The sequence below is a fragment of the Monodelphis domestica genome, chromosome 8 (assembly GCF_027887165.1).
Source record: "Monodelphis domestica isolate mMonDom1 chromosome 8, mMonDom1.pri, whole genome shotgun sequence".
Classification (NCBI taxonomy): Eukaryota; Metazoa; Chordata; class Mammalia; order Didelphimorphia; family Didelphidae; genus Monodelphis; species Monodelphis domestica.
The window spans coordinates 90,764,069-90,778,081 of NC_077234.1; the positions used below are offsets into that span (position 1 = coordinate 90,764,069).

The window sequence follows — 14,013 nt, forward strand, 5'->3', positions numbered from 1 at the left end:
GAAAACTGTCAAAGATTCTCGATAACACCAAGATCTGAGATGCTAAAAAGGCAAAGTACAAGACTATTAATTGTTAAGAAAATTCTTTAAAGCTGGGAAAATTGGAAAACAGTATGGGAGAAATTAGGTTTAGATGAACATCTTAAACCCTATAACAAGATAAATTTAAAATGGGTAAATGACTTAAATATAAAGAGTGAAATACTAAATAAATTAAACACAGAATAGTATATCTGTCAGATCTGTGGGAAAGGAAGGAATTTAAGACCAAGCAAGAGATAGAGAACATTGCAAAATGTAACATGAATGACTTTGATTATATCATATTAAAAAGGTTTTGTACAAACAAAACCAATGCAACCAAAATTAGGAGGAAAGCAACAAACTGGGAGAATATTTTTATAACAAAACTCTCTAACAAAGGTTTAATTTTCCAAATATATAATGAACTAAGTCAATTTCAAAAAATCAAGCCATTCCCAAATCGACAAATAGTCAAGGGACATGAATAGGCAGTTTTCACACAATGAAATCAAAACTATCAATAAGCACATGAAAAAAGTATTCTAAATTCCTCCTGATTAGAGAAATGCAAATTAAAACATCTCTGAGGTATCACCTCACATCTAGCAGACTGGCCAATATGGCAGCAAAGGAAAGTGATAAATGTTGGAGGGAATGTGGCAAAATTGGGACACTAATACACTGCTGGTGGATTTGTGAATTGGTCCAACCATTCTAGAGGGCAATTGGGAACTATGTGCAAAGGGCTTTAAAAGAATGCCTGCCCTTTGATCCAGCCATAACACTGCTGGGTTTATGGAAAAAAAACTTGTACAAAAATATATCCTCACTCATTGGGGTATCAAAAAACTGGAAAATGAGGGGATGCCCTTCAATTGGGAAATGGCTGAACAAATTGTGGTATATGTTGGTGATGAAATACTATTTTGCTTAAAGGAATAATAAAGTGGAGTAATTCCATGGAGACTGGAACAACCTCCAGGAAGTGATGCAGAGTGAGAGGAGCAGAACCAGAAGAATACTGTATACAGAGACTGATACACTGTGGCACAATCAAATGTAACAGGCTTTTCTACTAGCAGCAATGCAATGATCCAGGACAATCCAGAGGAACTTATGAGAAAGAACACTATCCGTATCCAGAGAAAGAACTTTGGGAACAGAAATGCATTAGAAAAATATGTGATCGATCATATAATGTGATAGGGATATGATTAGGAGATGTTAAAGGCTCATGCTACTGCAAATATGAATAATACGGAAATGGGTTTTGACCAATGACACATGTATAACCCAGTGGAACTGCTTGTTGGATTTGGGAGTGGAGAGGAAAGAGTGGGGGGGCAGGGGATGGAGGGTGGGTCATGAATCATGTAACCATGGAAAAATATTCTAAATTTTAAAAAGAGAAAAATTTCTTTAAGGAATGAAAAGGTCCCAAAGAGATTTAAAACAATTAAGTGTCACAGAAGGAAAGGTTCAGAGTTACCTAGGAGGGACTAATGTTTCTGAAGCAGTGTTTAAACAAGTGTCCTGAAGACACTAATAAAAAAGAAAAGTGATTTCAGAAGTTATGGGAAGAGAAAAACATCAAGACAATGTGCAAAGGGCAAAAAAATGAACAATAAGTGAAGCATTGGGTGAGTCACTTAAATTATCAATGACTGAGGCAACTATCTCTGAATTTCAGGAAAGGAAGGTGCTGACCTGTACTGACAGTTCTCTATTCCAATGAAATCACAGGTATAGATCCGATCTTAATACCCAAAGATGAGCAACAGAGTAAGGTGTCCCGAGAAGTTGAGAAAGATGAGCAAGAAAGCCTAAGAGCTGGTTGTGTATTTTATATCTCAAACCAACAAACAAAGAGAGGCACATTAACCTCAAATGGTACAGTTAACACGGAACTGTGCACATTCCCCAGTCAATGCAGTAATGGACAGGATGGCCAGAGGAGCTGCTCAAACATGTGTCGCAGCCTCAAAGGCAGGTACCAGATCCTTTGGTGATAATTTTAGCATCCAAACAAACCCCATAGAAGGGACAGGAATGATTTCCATTTGCTCTGGGGGTGGACAGAGGTCCAGATCAGTTTGGGATTCACTAGAATGGTTTCAGAGGAGGGAAAACCTCCCAGATTGCATCCTCTATGGAAGATTCACAGTCCAGAAGCAACCTCATATTGACCTGGCTTCTACAGACAGAGATGGGGAAAGGTGCTGGGCAAACGGCCACTGCTCTGGCTAAATTCTTCTCTATTAATAGACTTTGTTTAACAACTTATCTGGATTCTAGGGTAAAACTTCATGTATTTAACATATTTAACATATAACTTTAACATATTGCTTCCAAATCTCTCTTTGCAGACATGTTATTTATTTTACCTATAATAATGTGACTATACTGCACACTGGCAACTTTTATGCCTTCTTCTATAAAACTGGTTTTTAAAACTGCATATTCAAACCTTTATTTATTAGGTATGTGGGGGGCATAGCCACAGAAATTGAAGAGGAAAATGAAGTAGTGACGTTAGTATGTTTTCATGACATGTGTCATGAAACTTGATTAAAAGATAAACTATAAGAAAAACTCCTAGTGTTTCCCTTTCTGTATATATAGTTTTATTTATGAAGAGAGGAAATTGAACAGAGTATGTATATAAATTAAATATGTATGTGTATGCATGTAAGCGTACATGTTATATATGTGTTTCTTTGTGTGCACACAAATATTTATGCATTCTGACCAGTCTATATTAGATGGTGAAGTCTTCCAGATTTCCTTATTTTTAGGTGATTATTATGCTGGCTGTGGCAAGTAGTGTCAAATTTCAAAAGACTTGGGCCTAACATCATATTGGAAAAACTAAGGAGATCAAGAATTGATCAGATAATGCTAAGAAAACTAACAAGGAGGCTCATCTTGGGAACACATAGAGACCACTTTGTGGACCAACAATGCAAAGAAGAAACAATGAATTGGGCTAAAAATGAAATAGGATAAAGAAGCTTGGTTTGTCTTTGGGGGACTATGTGGGTACGATACATAATACTATATAATTTCATTTCTTCTTTGCTGTATATTATTTCTGTTCCTTGTAAGGATAATTTTAAGGTTGTGACCTAATCTAAATTAATTTGGTCACCAGAGAAAATCCCAAATAAAATACCCAAGTTAGTTTGGAAATTTATGGTGATTTTAATTAATATAGAGGGAAGGAATTAAGATGAAGAGAGAGAAGAGGGTATAGGATTTTTCCCACCTGGACTGTGCCAGAGGGAGTTCAAAGACCTCCAACCATGAGGTCTTTGAGAGGCTTTTCTAAGAGGATAGTGTTTGGAAGGTAAAGGAGAAAAGAATCAGCCTACACTTCAAGAAAGCTCAGTGAAGATGCCTCACCTGAACTAGGCTACTAAGCTTCTCCCAGTATAGTATCAAGGAAAACTCACTGCCAAAACTGGACAATAGCTGCCACCACGCCAAGACGCCAAAACGCTCAGCAAGCTGCTGCCAGAGCCACCTCTCCGCCAAAAGAGGCTGGAGAGAGAAGTGATAAGAAATATATAGACGGTTTTTACATCACTTTGCTGAGTCTCACGTGTACCAATGGTAGCTTAAGCTTGACTGCCCAGGGGTCTGTCAGTTGTTTCTGATTTGTCATTTGCTAGCACATGTCTGTCATAGGCCATCCTCCTAAATACTTAATCCATAAGTATGGGTGTAGACATTCCTGTTTTTGTTAGACTAAGTAGGGTGGAATAATCTAAAGTTCACATCCTTCATATTTTATATTTTTAAGAAATATAGCCATGATGATTTTGAAGCAGTTGAAAGATAAAGATATATAATCCCTAAAAATTGGATTCATTACTACTTAATAATTTTTAAGAATAGCAAAATTTGTTGCATTAAAATTTTAAGGCAAAAATCATCAAGAATATACAACTGTCCATAATCACTATCTATTATATTGTTTGTGAGGCTATAAAGTGCTCTACAGAAAGTCTATTAACATTTGGCAAAATAACAATTACAAATATGATCATACCCCTTGACTCAGAATGAATCCTATTGCTAACAATACTTACTAAAGATATAACTAAAAGGGGGAAAAGGCCCTATCTTTAAAAAAATATTCACAGCTACTAGATGTATAAAAAAGCAAAAAAATCTACTGACAATACTGCACTAACAGTGAATGGTTGAACAAATAATCAATGTATTTAATATTATCAAAGTTGATCTATGAAGAATGCCTATGAAGAATACAAAGAAACAGAGAATGATCTTTGGGATGTGATGCAAAGTCAAATCAAAGAGCAAAAACTACCAGCATAGTAACTATAACTAAATAATACCCACAACAAAGAGCAAGGCCCTTTCTAAGTATTCAGGAGGACTTAGAACTTGAGGAAATCAGAAAGCAAACATATTGGTATTATTCTTTTTAACCCTCCTACCCAAAGTCAGACTGTGATTTCTCCTAGCAAGAGAATACCTACGTGGAAAATCCCTGTGCCAGAGCTGAACACAAAAGCATCTGTAGCTAAAGTCGGAGAGCTGCCCTTTAGGGCCACCCCTAGGCCATAGTCACATGATGACAGGTCAGCTGCAGGCCTTGAGACTGAACAGGGGTCCTCCTGATTCCAAGGCTGGTTCTCTGTCTACTATACCAAGTGGAACCTTTATTCTTATTTTGTTGAGTCCCTATTTTCCCCCATAAACAAAATGTAAATAGCTTGCATGTGGGATTTTATTTGGAGATGAACATAATAAACCGCCTGATTGGGTTTTGAGAGAGCTAAATTTGTAATAACAAAAAATATCTCATCACATATTTAAATATACTTTTTAAAAATTTCCTTATTTTATTTGAAAACTGTGATTTAGTATTTTAATATCTCTAAAGCCATGTCCATTCCTTATCTTACCTCCTCTTGGTAATTCTGTATGAAGGTATGCCAGGCCTCTGGTCACAGAATGTGCCAAACGACAAGAGCTTACCCAATCACTGGTATGAAGACTCAAATACTTGCACAAAGAACCCTTAAGAATAAAAAAATAAAATTAATTCTATGATCATAAATCAACATTAAGTTTAAAAAGATCTGCCTTGAGTAGGGTTTCTAGATTTGATTCTGTCAGTATTTTAAAATCAAAATCAGCTCAACAGAACATCTGAAAAGCTAAAAAGGCTTTATATTTTATAAGGTAAGGATAAAGAAGCATTTCTTCTTTGAGGCTTCTTATGGAAATAAAGCACTATTATCATAAAGGATGGAATTTGAAGAGGAAATTAATTTTAAAAGATCATATAGAAACAGTGAGAACAAGAGGTTTTGTTGTCTTTACTAACCTAAAGCACTTCTAAAACCATATTGTAACAGAAATCCATAAAAGACATTGAAGGAAAAACTGACAAAAGAAATGGGAAGCAGCTTCTTAGAACATTCTATTTCCTTTTCTTCTGAATCATGTATACTGTATTTATTTTTTGCATAATTGATTATTTTCAATGGACTCCGAAACAAAGGAGAAAAATGTATTCACTACAGTGGCTAATCATCCACAAAAGACAGGCAAGGACAAAAATAAATCAAACTTATCATACTGATTAGAAAAATGAAAATAAGGAGAGTAAAAATTATAGTGCGAACATGATGGACCTAGAAGGCAATCTAATAGGTTTTATGTTACTATTTCTCAAATACAAAAAAGGGTACCTTTGTTATAATCCCTTTGATTATAAGTACATAATATGAGGAATTAAATAATTAATATTTTCTATACCATTTAACACATAATGATGATTTAAAATATTTTTAGGTAAAGAGAAATTGCGTGTGAAATTCTGAAATTAACATTTTATTTATGTCTAAAAATATGACTTTGAATTCCTTTTCTTAATAAAGTACTTACATTGGGGTAATACTCCATAACCAACAAATATTCCATTCGTGCATCAGCAGTGAATCTTTCATCTCCAACAATGAAGCGAGCAATGTTGTCATGGTCCATAAGAGGAATTCGATAAATGTTCCTCTCATTGATAAAGTTTTGACGATTGGCAAAAGAAAAAACTTTTACAGCTACTGGACGCTCATCCAAAGAACCTTTATATACTGCTCCATATCGTCCCCGACCAATCAGCTGCAAAAATTTAAGTAAAGCCATGGCGGTAATTCAAATGGAATGTATGATAACTGAATAAATAATCTTCCCCAGGTAGCATAAGAATCACATATTTTAACAAATTGGTCTCATTCCCGTTTAGTTTATTGATACCTAATAAGTAATCAGCTAACTAAAATGTTAATTAAAAGCTAATGTAGAGGAAGGGGAGTGATTTTCACAGAATTTATTACCCAATCACATAAGATATTATTTACATGCTCAAAAAGTGTATGTTTCACAATTTAACTGTACTACTATCTTGCATAATAAACAAATTAGCCATAATTATTTTGTCCTTATATAAAAGAATTGATTCTAAGACAGAAGGTAAGGATTTAAAAAAAATGTTTTCATGACTATTTATCTTAACTTATAATGTTTGAAACTTACTAAAAGTTGCTAACTGCTGGGAAATATCCTCCATGTATTCAATATCTTTAAGTATTTAAATACATATTTTTAATCTTAAGAATGACAGGAAGGCTGGGAAATATCCTCCATGTATTCAATATCTTTAAGTATTTAAATACATATTTTTAATCTTAAGAATGACAGGAAGGCTGGGGCAGCTCAGTAGATTGAGAGCCAGTCCTAGAGATGGGAGGTCCTAGGTTCAAATCTGGACTCAGACACTTCCCAACTGTGTGACCTTGGGCAAGTCACTTAACCCCCATTGCCTAGCCCTTACTGCTCTTCTGCCTTGGAACCAATACACAGTATTGATTCCAAGATGGAAGGTAAGGGTTTTAAAAAAGAAAAAGAAGAAGAAGAATGACAGGAAGGGTTAAAAATATCAGTGTTAATGAATTGAAACACTGATTTTATAAATAAAAATGGAAAAGATGATTAAAATAAATCTCAATCCTATTTTAAGACAATATATAATAAATATTGCTTATCCATACTTAGAAATATTTCTTTCTTCATACTTCACATATTGTTTTGCCTCTTTATACTTTTCTTAAATACTTATGTCTCATTCTAATTATAGCGTTTTTGGTGTGTTTTCTCCTTCTATCAAGTGAAATAATTTTAGTAGAGTATTTAGCAATGTACCTGGCACATAATAAGACACACTATATATTCATTCTCTTCCCCTCCCCACTTTTCTTCCACATAAATGGAATCATATCTTCCCATCATGGTTTAAAATTTTTATTTTTGGAATTCAAATTGTCCAATTTGGCTTTTATGAGCATCTCTAAGCCTTTTTTTTTTTGGTCAAGCATTCCCCTCCTAGTTGTGAAATGGCCTTTTTTATATTTTCTGGTTTTTAAAAAAGTTACTTTTTTGTTACATTTTAAATTCTAAGCTGCCTCCCTTTCCCCCCTTTCATTCCTCAGTAGAGAAGGTTAACATTTGACATTTTATGTGTATGTTTGTAAAACTATATTTTCTCTGGAGGTGGAAGTTTACGGTAATTCTTCAAACAACACTGCTATTGCTATGTATAGCTCTCTGAGTTCTGTTCTTTAAGTTCTTTGTTATTTCACGTGTCTTTCCATGTTTTTCTAAAATCATCCTGTTGGTTTTTTCTTACAATGTAGTAGAATTCTATTACAATCATCTACTACAACTTGTTTAGACACTTTCCCCCTCAATTTCTAGTTCTTTGCCACCACAAAGAGATCTGCTATAAATATTTGAAAATATAAGGGTTCATTTACCTTTTCCCTGATTTCTTTGGGAAACAGGCCTAATAGTGGTATTTTGGGGTTGAAGGATATACAATTTTGTAACTCTTTGGCCATAATTCCAGACTGTTCTCACAACTGGAAAGATCACGCTCTCAGGTCCACCAACAGTGCATTGGTGTCCCAATTTTCCACATCTCCTCACATATTCTGATTTTTTAAATGAGGAGACCTTTTCTATTAAAGTCAAATATCCATCAGAAGCTTACAAAGGTACAGTGTACCCCTATCCTCTTTTCTAGCTCCCCTTTCCTCATCAGAATTTAGCAGGGACAGTCTTGCTGGTGCAAGACCCCACCTCTCCTGGACTCTTTCCCTTCTAACTTCAAGTTGCTTCAACTATAAATGCATAGATAAATCATGTGCAGATGAAAAAATGATCAACAAAAGATAAGACATAATTGGAAATAAATGGTACAAACACTAACTACTATGAGAATTCACAAGATTGGGGTAGCTAGATGGCTCAGTAGAGTCAGACATTGAGATGGAAGATTCTGGGTTCAAATCTGGCTTCAGATACTTTCTAGCTATGTCACCTTGAGCAAGTCACTTAACCGCAACTGTCTACCCTTTATCACTCTTCTGTCTTGGAATCAATCCTTAGTATCAATTCTAAGGCAGAAGTTAAGGGTAAAAAAAAAAGGATTCATAAGATAAAGAAACCATTCCGAGCTGGAACAATCAGAAAACACTTCCTAGAAAAGGTGAGATTCTTTCTGCCTATAAGCAATATGTAATAGGCTCTGTCTCTTCTTAAAGAGAACACATTGGATAAAGAAAGACCTCAACAGAATTCTTACCTCCAGAAGTTTGAGATTATCTAGGTCCAGAGAAGGCTCAGAGGCTGCTGCTTCCATCATATTCATACTGTGAAGACCTTGCTTACGATCCCCTAGAGGCAAACAAAGGAGTCTTATTAATACCTTAAAAAAAGTTTATTAGTTTTTTTTAAAGGAGGGATGGAGTATCTTTAATAAATTATATAGTAGAAGCAAAAATGAGAGCTAATATATCAGTTCAGCAGAGGGAATCTTCCCCAAAGCTTTAAAAACAAGGAATTCTTTAACACATAAACCACTAATCACACCACTAGACTTTGTTCAGTACTAGTAGATTGGTTCCTCCAATAAACAGTGATACCAAAAAACCAAACCTTACATGAAAAGGAACAGAAGCCCCAGGAGATCAGAGACCCTTTGGCTTTGGCATTTGTATCCTAGTGAATATTAAAGTGCGTAGCAAACTATAGTTGCTTTAAAAATCCTTATCAACGGGGGCAGCTGGGTAGCTCAGTGGATTGAGAGCTAGCCCTAGAGACGGGAGGTCCTAGGTTCAAATCTGGCCTCAGACACTTCCCAGCTGTGTGACCCAGGGCAAGTCACTTGACCCCCATTGCTTAGCCCTTACCACTCTTCTGCCTTGGAGCCAATACACAGTATTGACTCCAAGATGGAAGGTAAGGGTTTAAAAAAAAAAATCCTTATCAAATTGAATGGGTCCACAAAATGAATCTAAATCAGCAAAACACTGAACTTCACTATCTATAAAACGAGTAATGCCTTTTTAAAAAACCTTTACCTTTCATCTTAGAATCAATATTATGTGTCAGTTCCAAGGTAGAAGAGAGGTAAGAGTGAGGCAATGAGGTTGTGACTTGCCCAGTATCACATAGCTAGAAAGTATCTGAGGCCACATTTGAATCCAGGACTTCTCCCCTCCAGGCCTGGCTCTCCACTCACTGAGCCAGCTAGCTGCTCACAAAATGACATTTTAAATCAAGAAATCCACAAGAAATTATTTCTTTTTAAATTAATTTTTAATCAGTAAAATTCAATTTTTTTGAGTTTTAAAAATTTCCTTTCATATTTTTTCTGGTCTTAAGAGAGTCACTGGGTTCTATTTGGTCCATTCTCATTTTCAGAGAGGTTTTTTTCCTTGGTTAAGATTTAATAAGTTATAGTAAGCTATTAATTCTCATTCTAACTATTTCCTCCATAGTTCTTATTTCTTTTCCTCTAGGGCTCTCAATTCATTTGTGGAAACATTTTTTTTTTAACTCTTGCTAAATCAATCTCCCAGGAATTTTAACTAATTTGTGCCCAGGCTTATTTTTCTTTGAGGCTTTGCTTGTATATATTTTAAAGTCACTCCCTTCTGGATTTACATCTTGATCATCCTGATCACCATCACAGCCTTTTATGGTAGGATTCTTTTTTTTTTTTTTGATTACTTGCTTTTGGGTCATGCTCTGCCTATCTCTAGGGAATGTTTAGGCTGGTCCTGTGGCTGCTTTCTCGAATGTCATACTGTTCTAGGCTCTCAGGGATAGTTTAGAATGAGGACCTTTCTGTGCTCCCAAAGTAGCCTGATCTAGAGCAGTGTTTGATTACTACCTCCCCTGGCCTGGGTTCTGCAAATTCCCGGCAAGATTTTGGATCTGAGCCACAAGTTAGCTTCACCCTTAAGCAGACAGTTGTTCTCTCCCACTTCCAATGACTTTGTATCAACTTATCCCTGTGTATGTTCATATTCCCCATCACACCCTTAACTCCAAAGCACATGCAGGGCAGAATGTAAGCTCCTTGAAGGTCAGGGCACTGGCACTTTTTTTGGTCAGGTTCCTAGCTTCTAGTACAATGCCTTGCTCATATTAGAAACTTAGTGAATATTTGTTGGTTAGTAAAGGCTATGAAAAAAAGATGAAAAATAATTGAAAGTTTACCTGCCAGCATCCTATAGCCAAAGAATAGGGCAGCTATCAAAACAGCTAATACAGAGACTGATGCCAAGACAATTACTATTGTTTCATCTCGGTGAAATGAATGAGGAGGACCTGAAAGAGAACAAATTAGAAACTGTTATGCCACCTTAAAGAAGGTATGTTCTTTTAAAAAACTAAGTCTTTTAAAAAGTAAGTGAAAATCAAATTCTTGTTTTAAAATTACATTGAAAACCTACAAGGACAAAAATAATTGAGAAAAAAAATCAATTAATTCATGACTTTATATAGAATTGAAAACAAAGACAAAAGTAAGTGAAAAATCAATAAATTAATTACAAGACAGAGCTCCAAAAATATATTCACTGCAAATTTGGGAAGGGAGGTCATTGATCCTTATTCTAACTTCTGACAGCAAGTGGCATATATAAAATAGCTTGGCATTTTCTTGTGATTCAACCAGTGTTAGTTGTGGTCTAATTGAATTTACTGCAATATAAGTTTTGCATATAAACTGTTTTGCCTTGAAATTTTAGGTTAAATTTTATTTTTTTAAAGGCAATGGGGGTTAAGTGACTTGCCTAGGGTCACACAGTTAGGAGTGTCTGAGGCCCGACTTGAACCCAAGGACCTCCCACCTCTAGGCCTTGCTCTCAATTCACTGACCCACTCAGTTGCCCCTACAAGGTTTTAGTTTTATAGGAATATGCTCTTATAACAATGAACAAAATGGAAATAAGTTTTGCCTGATAATACATGTATAACCTAGATCAAATTGCTTACCATCTCTGGGAGGGGGGAAGGAAAAAGGAGATGAAGCCAATTAAAATTTTGGAAAATATGTTGAAAATTGTTATTACATATAATTAGGAAAATAAAAATTTTATAAAATAAAAATATATGAAGGAAATTCAAAATTATTGAACACTGAAGTAGAACCCTAGTAGATAATGGCAAGATCAAGAAAACAGCCATTGCTCTGTATGGCTAAGATAGTCACACATTTCATGTACCAGTAGCTTCCACAAGGAAAAAGAGTTAGCCCTGTACTCTCTCGTTGGTGATAACACCACCCAGAGCTCAACTCTCTAGCAAGGAAGACTTGCAGTTTGGAACGTAGGTCAAGTGTTGGCTGTCCATCCCTCCCTTCTATGTCTTTGCACTATTTGCCCCATCTTCCTGATCTCTCCCTCCTCTATTAGGAACCTCTATTTCCTTGGACCTGCAGCTCAAGCACTACCACCTCTTACATCTTCTCCCATCCCCACTAGTGCTTTCCCTCCTCAGATTACCTACTATTTGATAAATTATAGTTTGCATATACCTACACACACACACACACACACACACACACACACACACACACACACACACACACACGTTTTCTTCTCATTAAACTATATTCTATGCAGGAAAGATGTAGTTTCATTTGTGTTTTTAGATGACTAACACATAGTACAGTGTCTTGCACTCAGCAGTGCTTTTTGATGGCCTAGCTTTAAAGATCATTATCCAAAGACTAAAAATAAAATTTAATTACAATTAAATACAATTTTCAAAAATACAATTAATTTGAATGAAATTTATCTTCATGACTAGAAAGTTGAAATTTACAATAAAAAAACGTTTTCAGGATTATTCTTTTTTAGCCTTAAATTGACAGAAGATTTCATTGAATTTTAATCTGGAAGGAGTCTTAGGTCTAACCTAAATTGATCCTCTCCCTTTACAGATAAGAAAACGGAGGTCTAAAAAAAGACAGACTTAAACTAAGGTCACACAAGTAGCAGAGATGGAATTTAAATCTTTCTGACTCCAAAGAGTTTATGGGGTAAGATGGCAGATACTACAAATATTCCAGGAAAGCTCAAAAAATGCATCAGAAGGAAGGGTGATAAAGAAAACCACCGAGCTTGCTATGAAATCCTACACACAGTCCAGGAGTAAACAAAAAGATTTCTAGAATCCTGTGCAAGCTCTGAGTGGAGACAATATGGCAAGGTAAAGGCAAAGCCGCAGGGGGGCAGGCAGGCCGGACTAGACCGTCCTGACAGGCCTCAAATAGCGCTGCCCCCATCAGAGCAGCCCCATCTGAGGGACAGCTGGAGACAAGGTCAGACTAGCTCCCTAGCGGCAGTGCTTGGGCAGCCCACACCTCAGGCCTAGCACGAGAAAGAACCAAGGCAATACCTGAAAGGCAAAGTACCCGGGATCTTTCAGGAGGTTAATTACCAGCATAACATCATCTGGTTGGGTCTGGAGAAGCTGACTTCTGCCAGGGATGGAGCCACTTCTAAGTCTGCAAAGTGCAAGCAGGAGCCAAATAAAGAGCTACAGCCAAAACTTAAGTTTAGTAACCAGAAGACTGAGCCAAAATACAGAATTACTGCAGGAGGTGGGGCCTAGTATGGGCACATTCAGGTCCAAGCAGGGCCTGTTGACACCATCCAGGAATTCAGGAGGAGCAGAATCTGACCTAAGCAAAAGCCTCAATCCAGAAACATTGGCTAGAGATATATCTGAAGAGAAAAGAATTGAGCATAATGGAGAAATACAATTGACTGAGAAAAGCCCAAGAAGTAAACCTAGAAAAAAGAGAGTAACTGCTTAAATAATTCAAAGTCAACCTCAGAGAAAAAAAAATGCCCTGGCCATAAAGACCACAAGAATATCTGGATGAAATAAGATATATTTTGTTTCTACTTGTTTCATTTCTTCCAAATACTCTCATAGATACCTTTTGTAAAATTTCAGAATAGCTATGGAAGAAAGAATGACAAGGAGAATCAATAGTTTAAAAAAGATGGCAATAAACCTTACCTAAGAACTGAACTAACTCCCTGAAAACAAGAATGGGCCACAGAACTCCATGAGACAAAACCTCCAAATATTACAACAAAATTAAAAGATGAAAAAAACAGAAGAAAATCTAATTGCCCTACAAAACAGGTCAAGAAGGGATAACCTGAGAATCTTAGGACTACCTGAAAATAAATGTTCTTTCCACTATGCCACAAACGGTGCATACTCCAAAATAGGAATAACTAAAATGATTTTTTTTTTTATGAAATACTTTTTAAATGAGGAGAATTTATTACTTCTTTTCACAGAATTGAAACATTGGACAAAGTAAGGACAAATAAAAGCCACCCAAAATGACAACTGCCTAAAAAAATCTGGGTTCAAAAATCATTAATACCAATAACGACCAAGAGTTTCCTAGTATTTTTAGGTTTTTTAAGTCCCTCAAGATTTGAATGGTTCACTTTGGGAGTTAGAGGAGGTGATCTCTCTCAGTGGAAATCTTCAAATAGAGGCTGAATGAACATTGGATGACAGTATGTTGACTGTAGGGATTTCTTTTAAATGATGGCTGCTAATGACCCTTCTAATTCT

The 14,013-nt window shown here is 35.9% G+C and overlaps 1 protein-coding gene across 4 annotated transcripts in view; it reads right to left on the bottom strand.

Moving 5' to 3' along the window:
• BMPR2 (bone morphogenetic protein receptor type 2) overlaps positions 1 to 14,013 on the bottom strand; it is a 217,724-nt gene that overhangs the window by 30,850 nt on the left and 172,861 nt on the right. For 3 of the 4 annotated variants that reach the window (XR_008914264.1, XM_007501914.3, XM_007501913.3), the window contains exons 4-7: positions 10,621 to 10,731; positions 8,699 to 8,790; positions 5,947 to 6,177; positions 4,959 to 5,073 (exon numbers count right to left, since the gene is read on the bottom strand). Coding sequence is in view for 3 of the 4 variants with exons in the window: in XM_007501914.3 (XP_007501976.1) it covers positions 4,959 to 5,073; positions 5,947 to 6,177; positions 8,699 to 8,790; positions 10,621 to 10,731 (549 nt within the window). In the remaining variant the exon portion in view is untranslated. Of the gene's footprint in view, positions 1 to 4,958; positions 5,074 to 5,946; positions 6,178 to 8,698; positions 8,791 to 10,620; positions 10,732 to 12,807; positions 12,975 to 14,013 lie in introns of those variants that run through there. The other variant, XM_056808550.1, reaches the window with a different exon arrangement.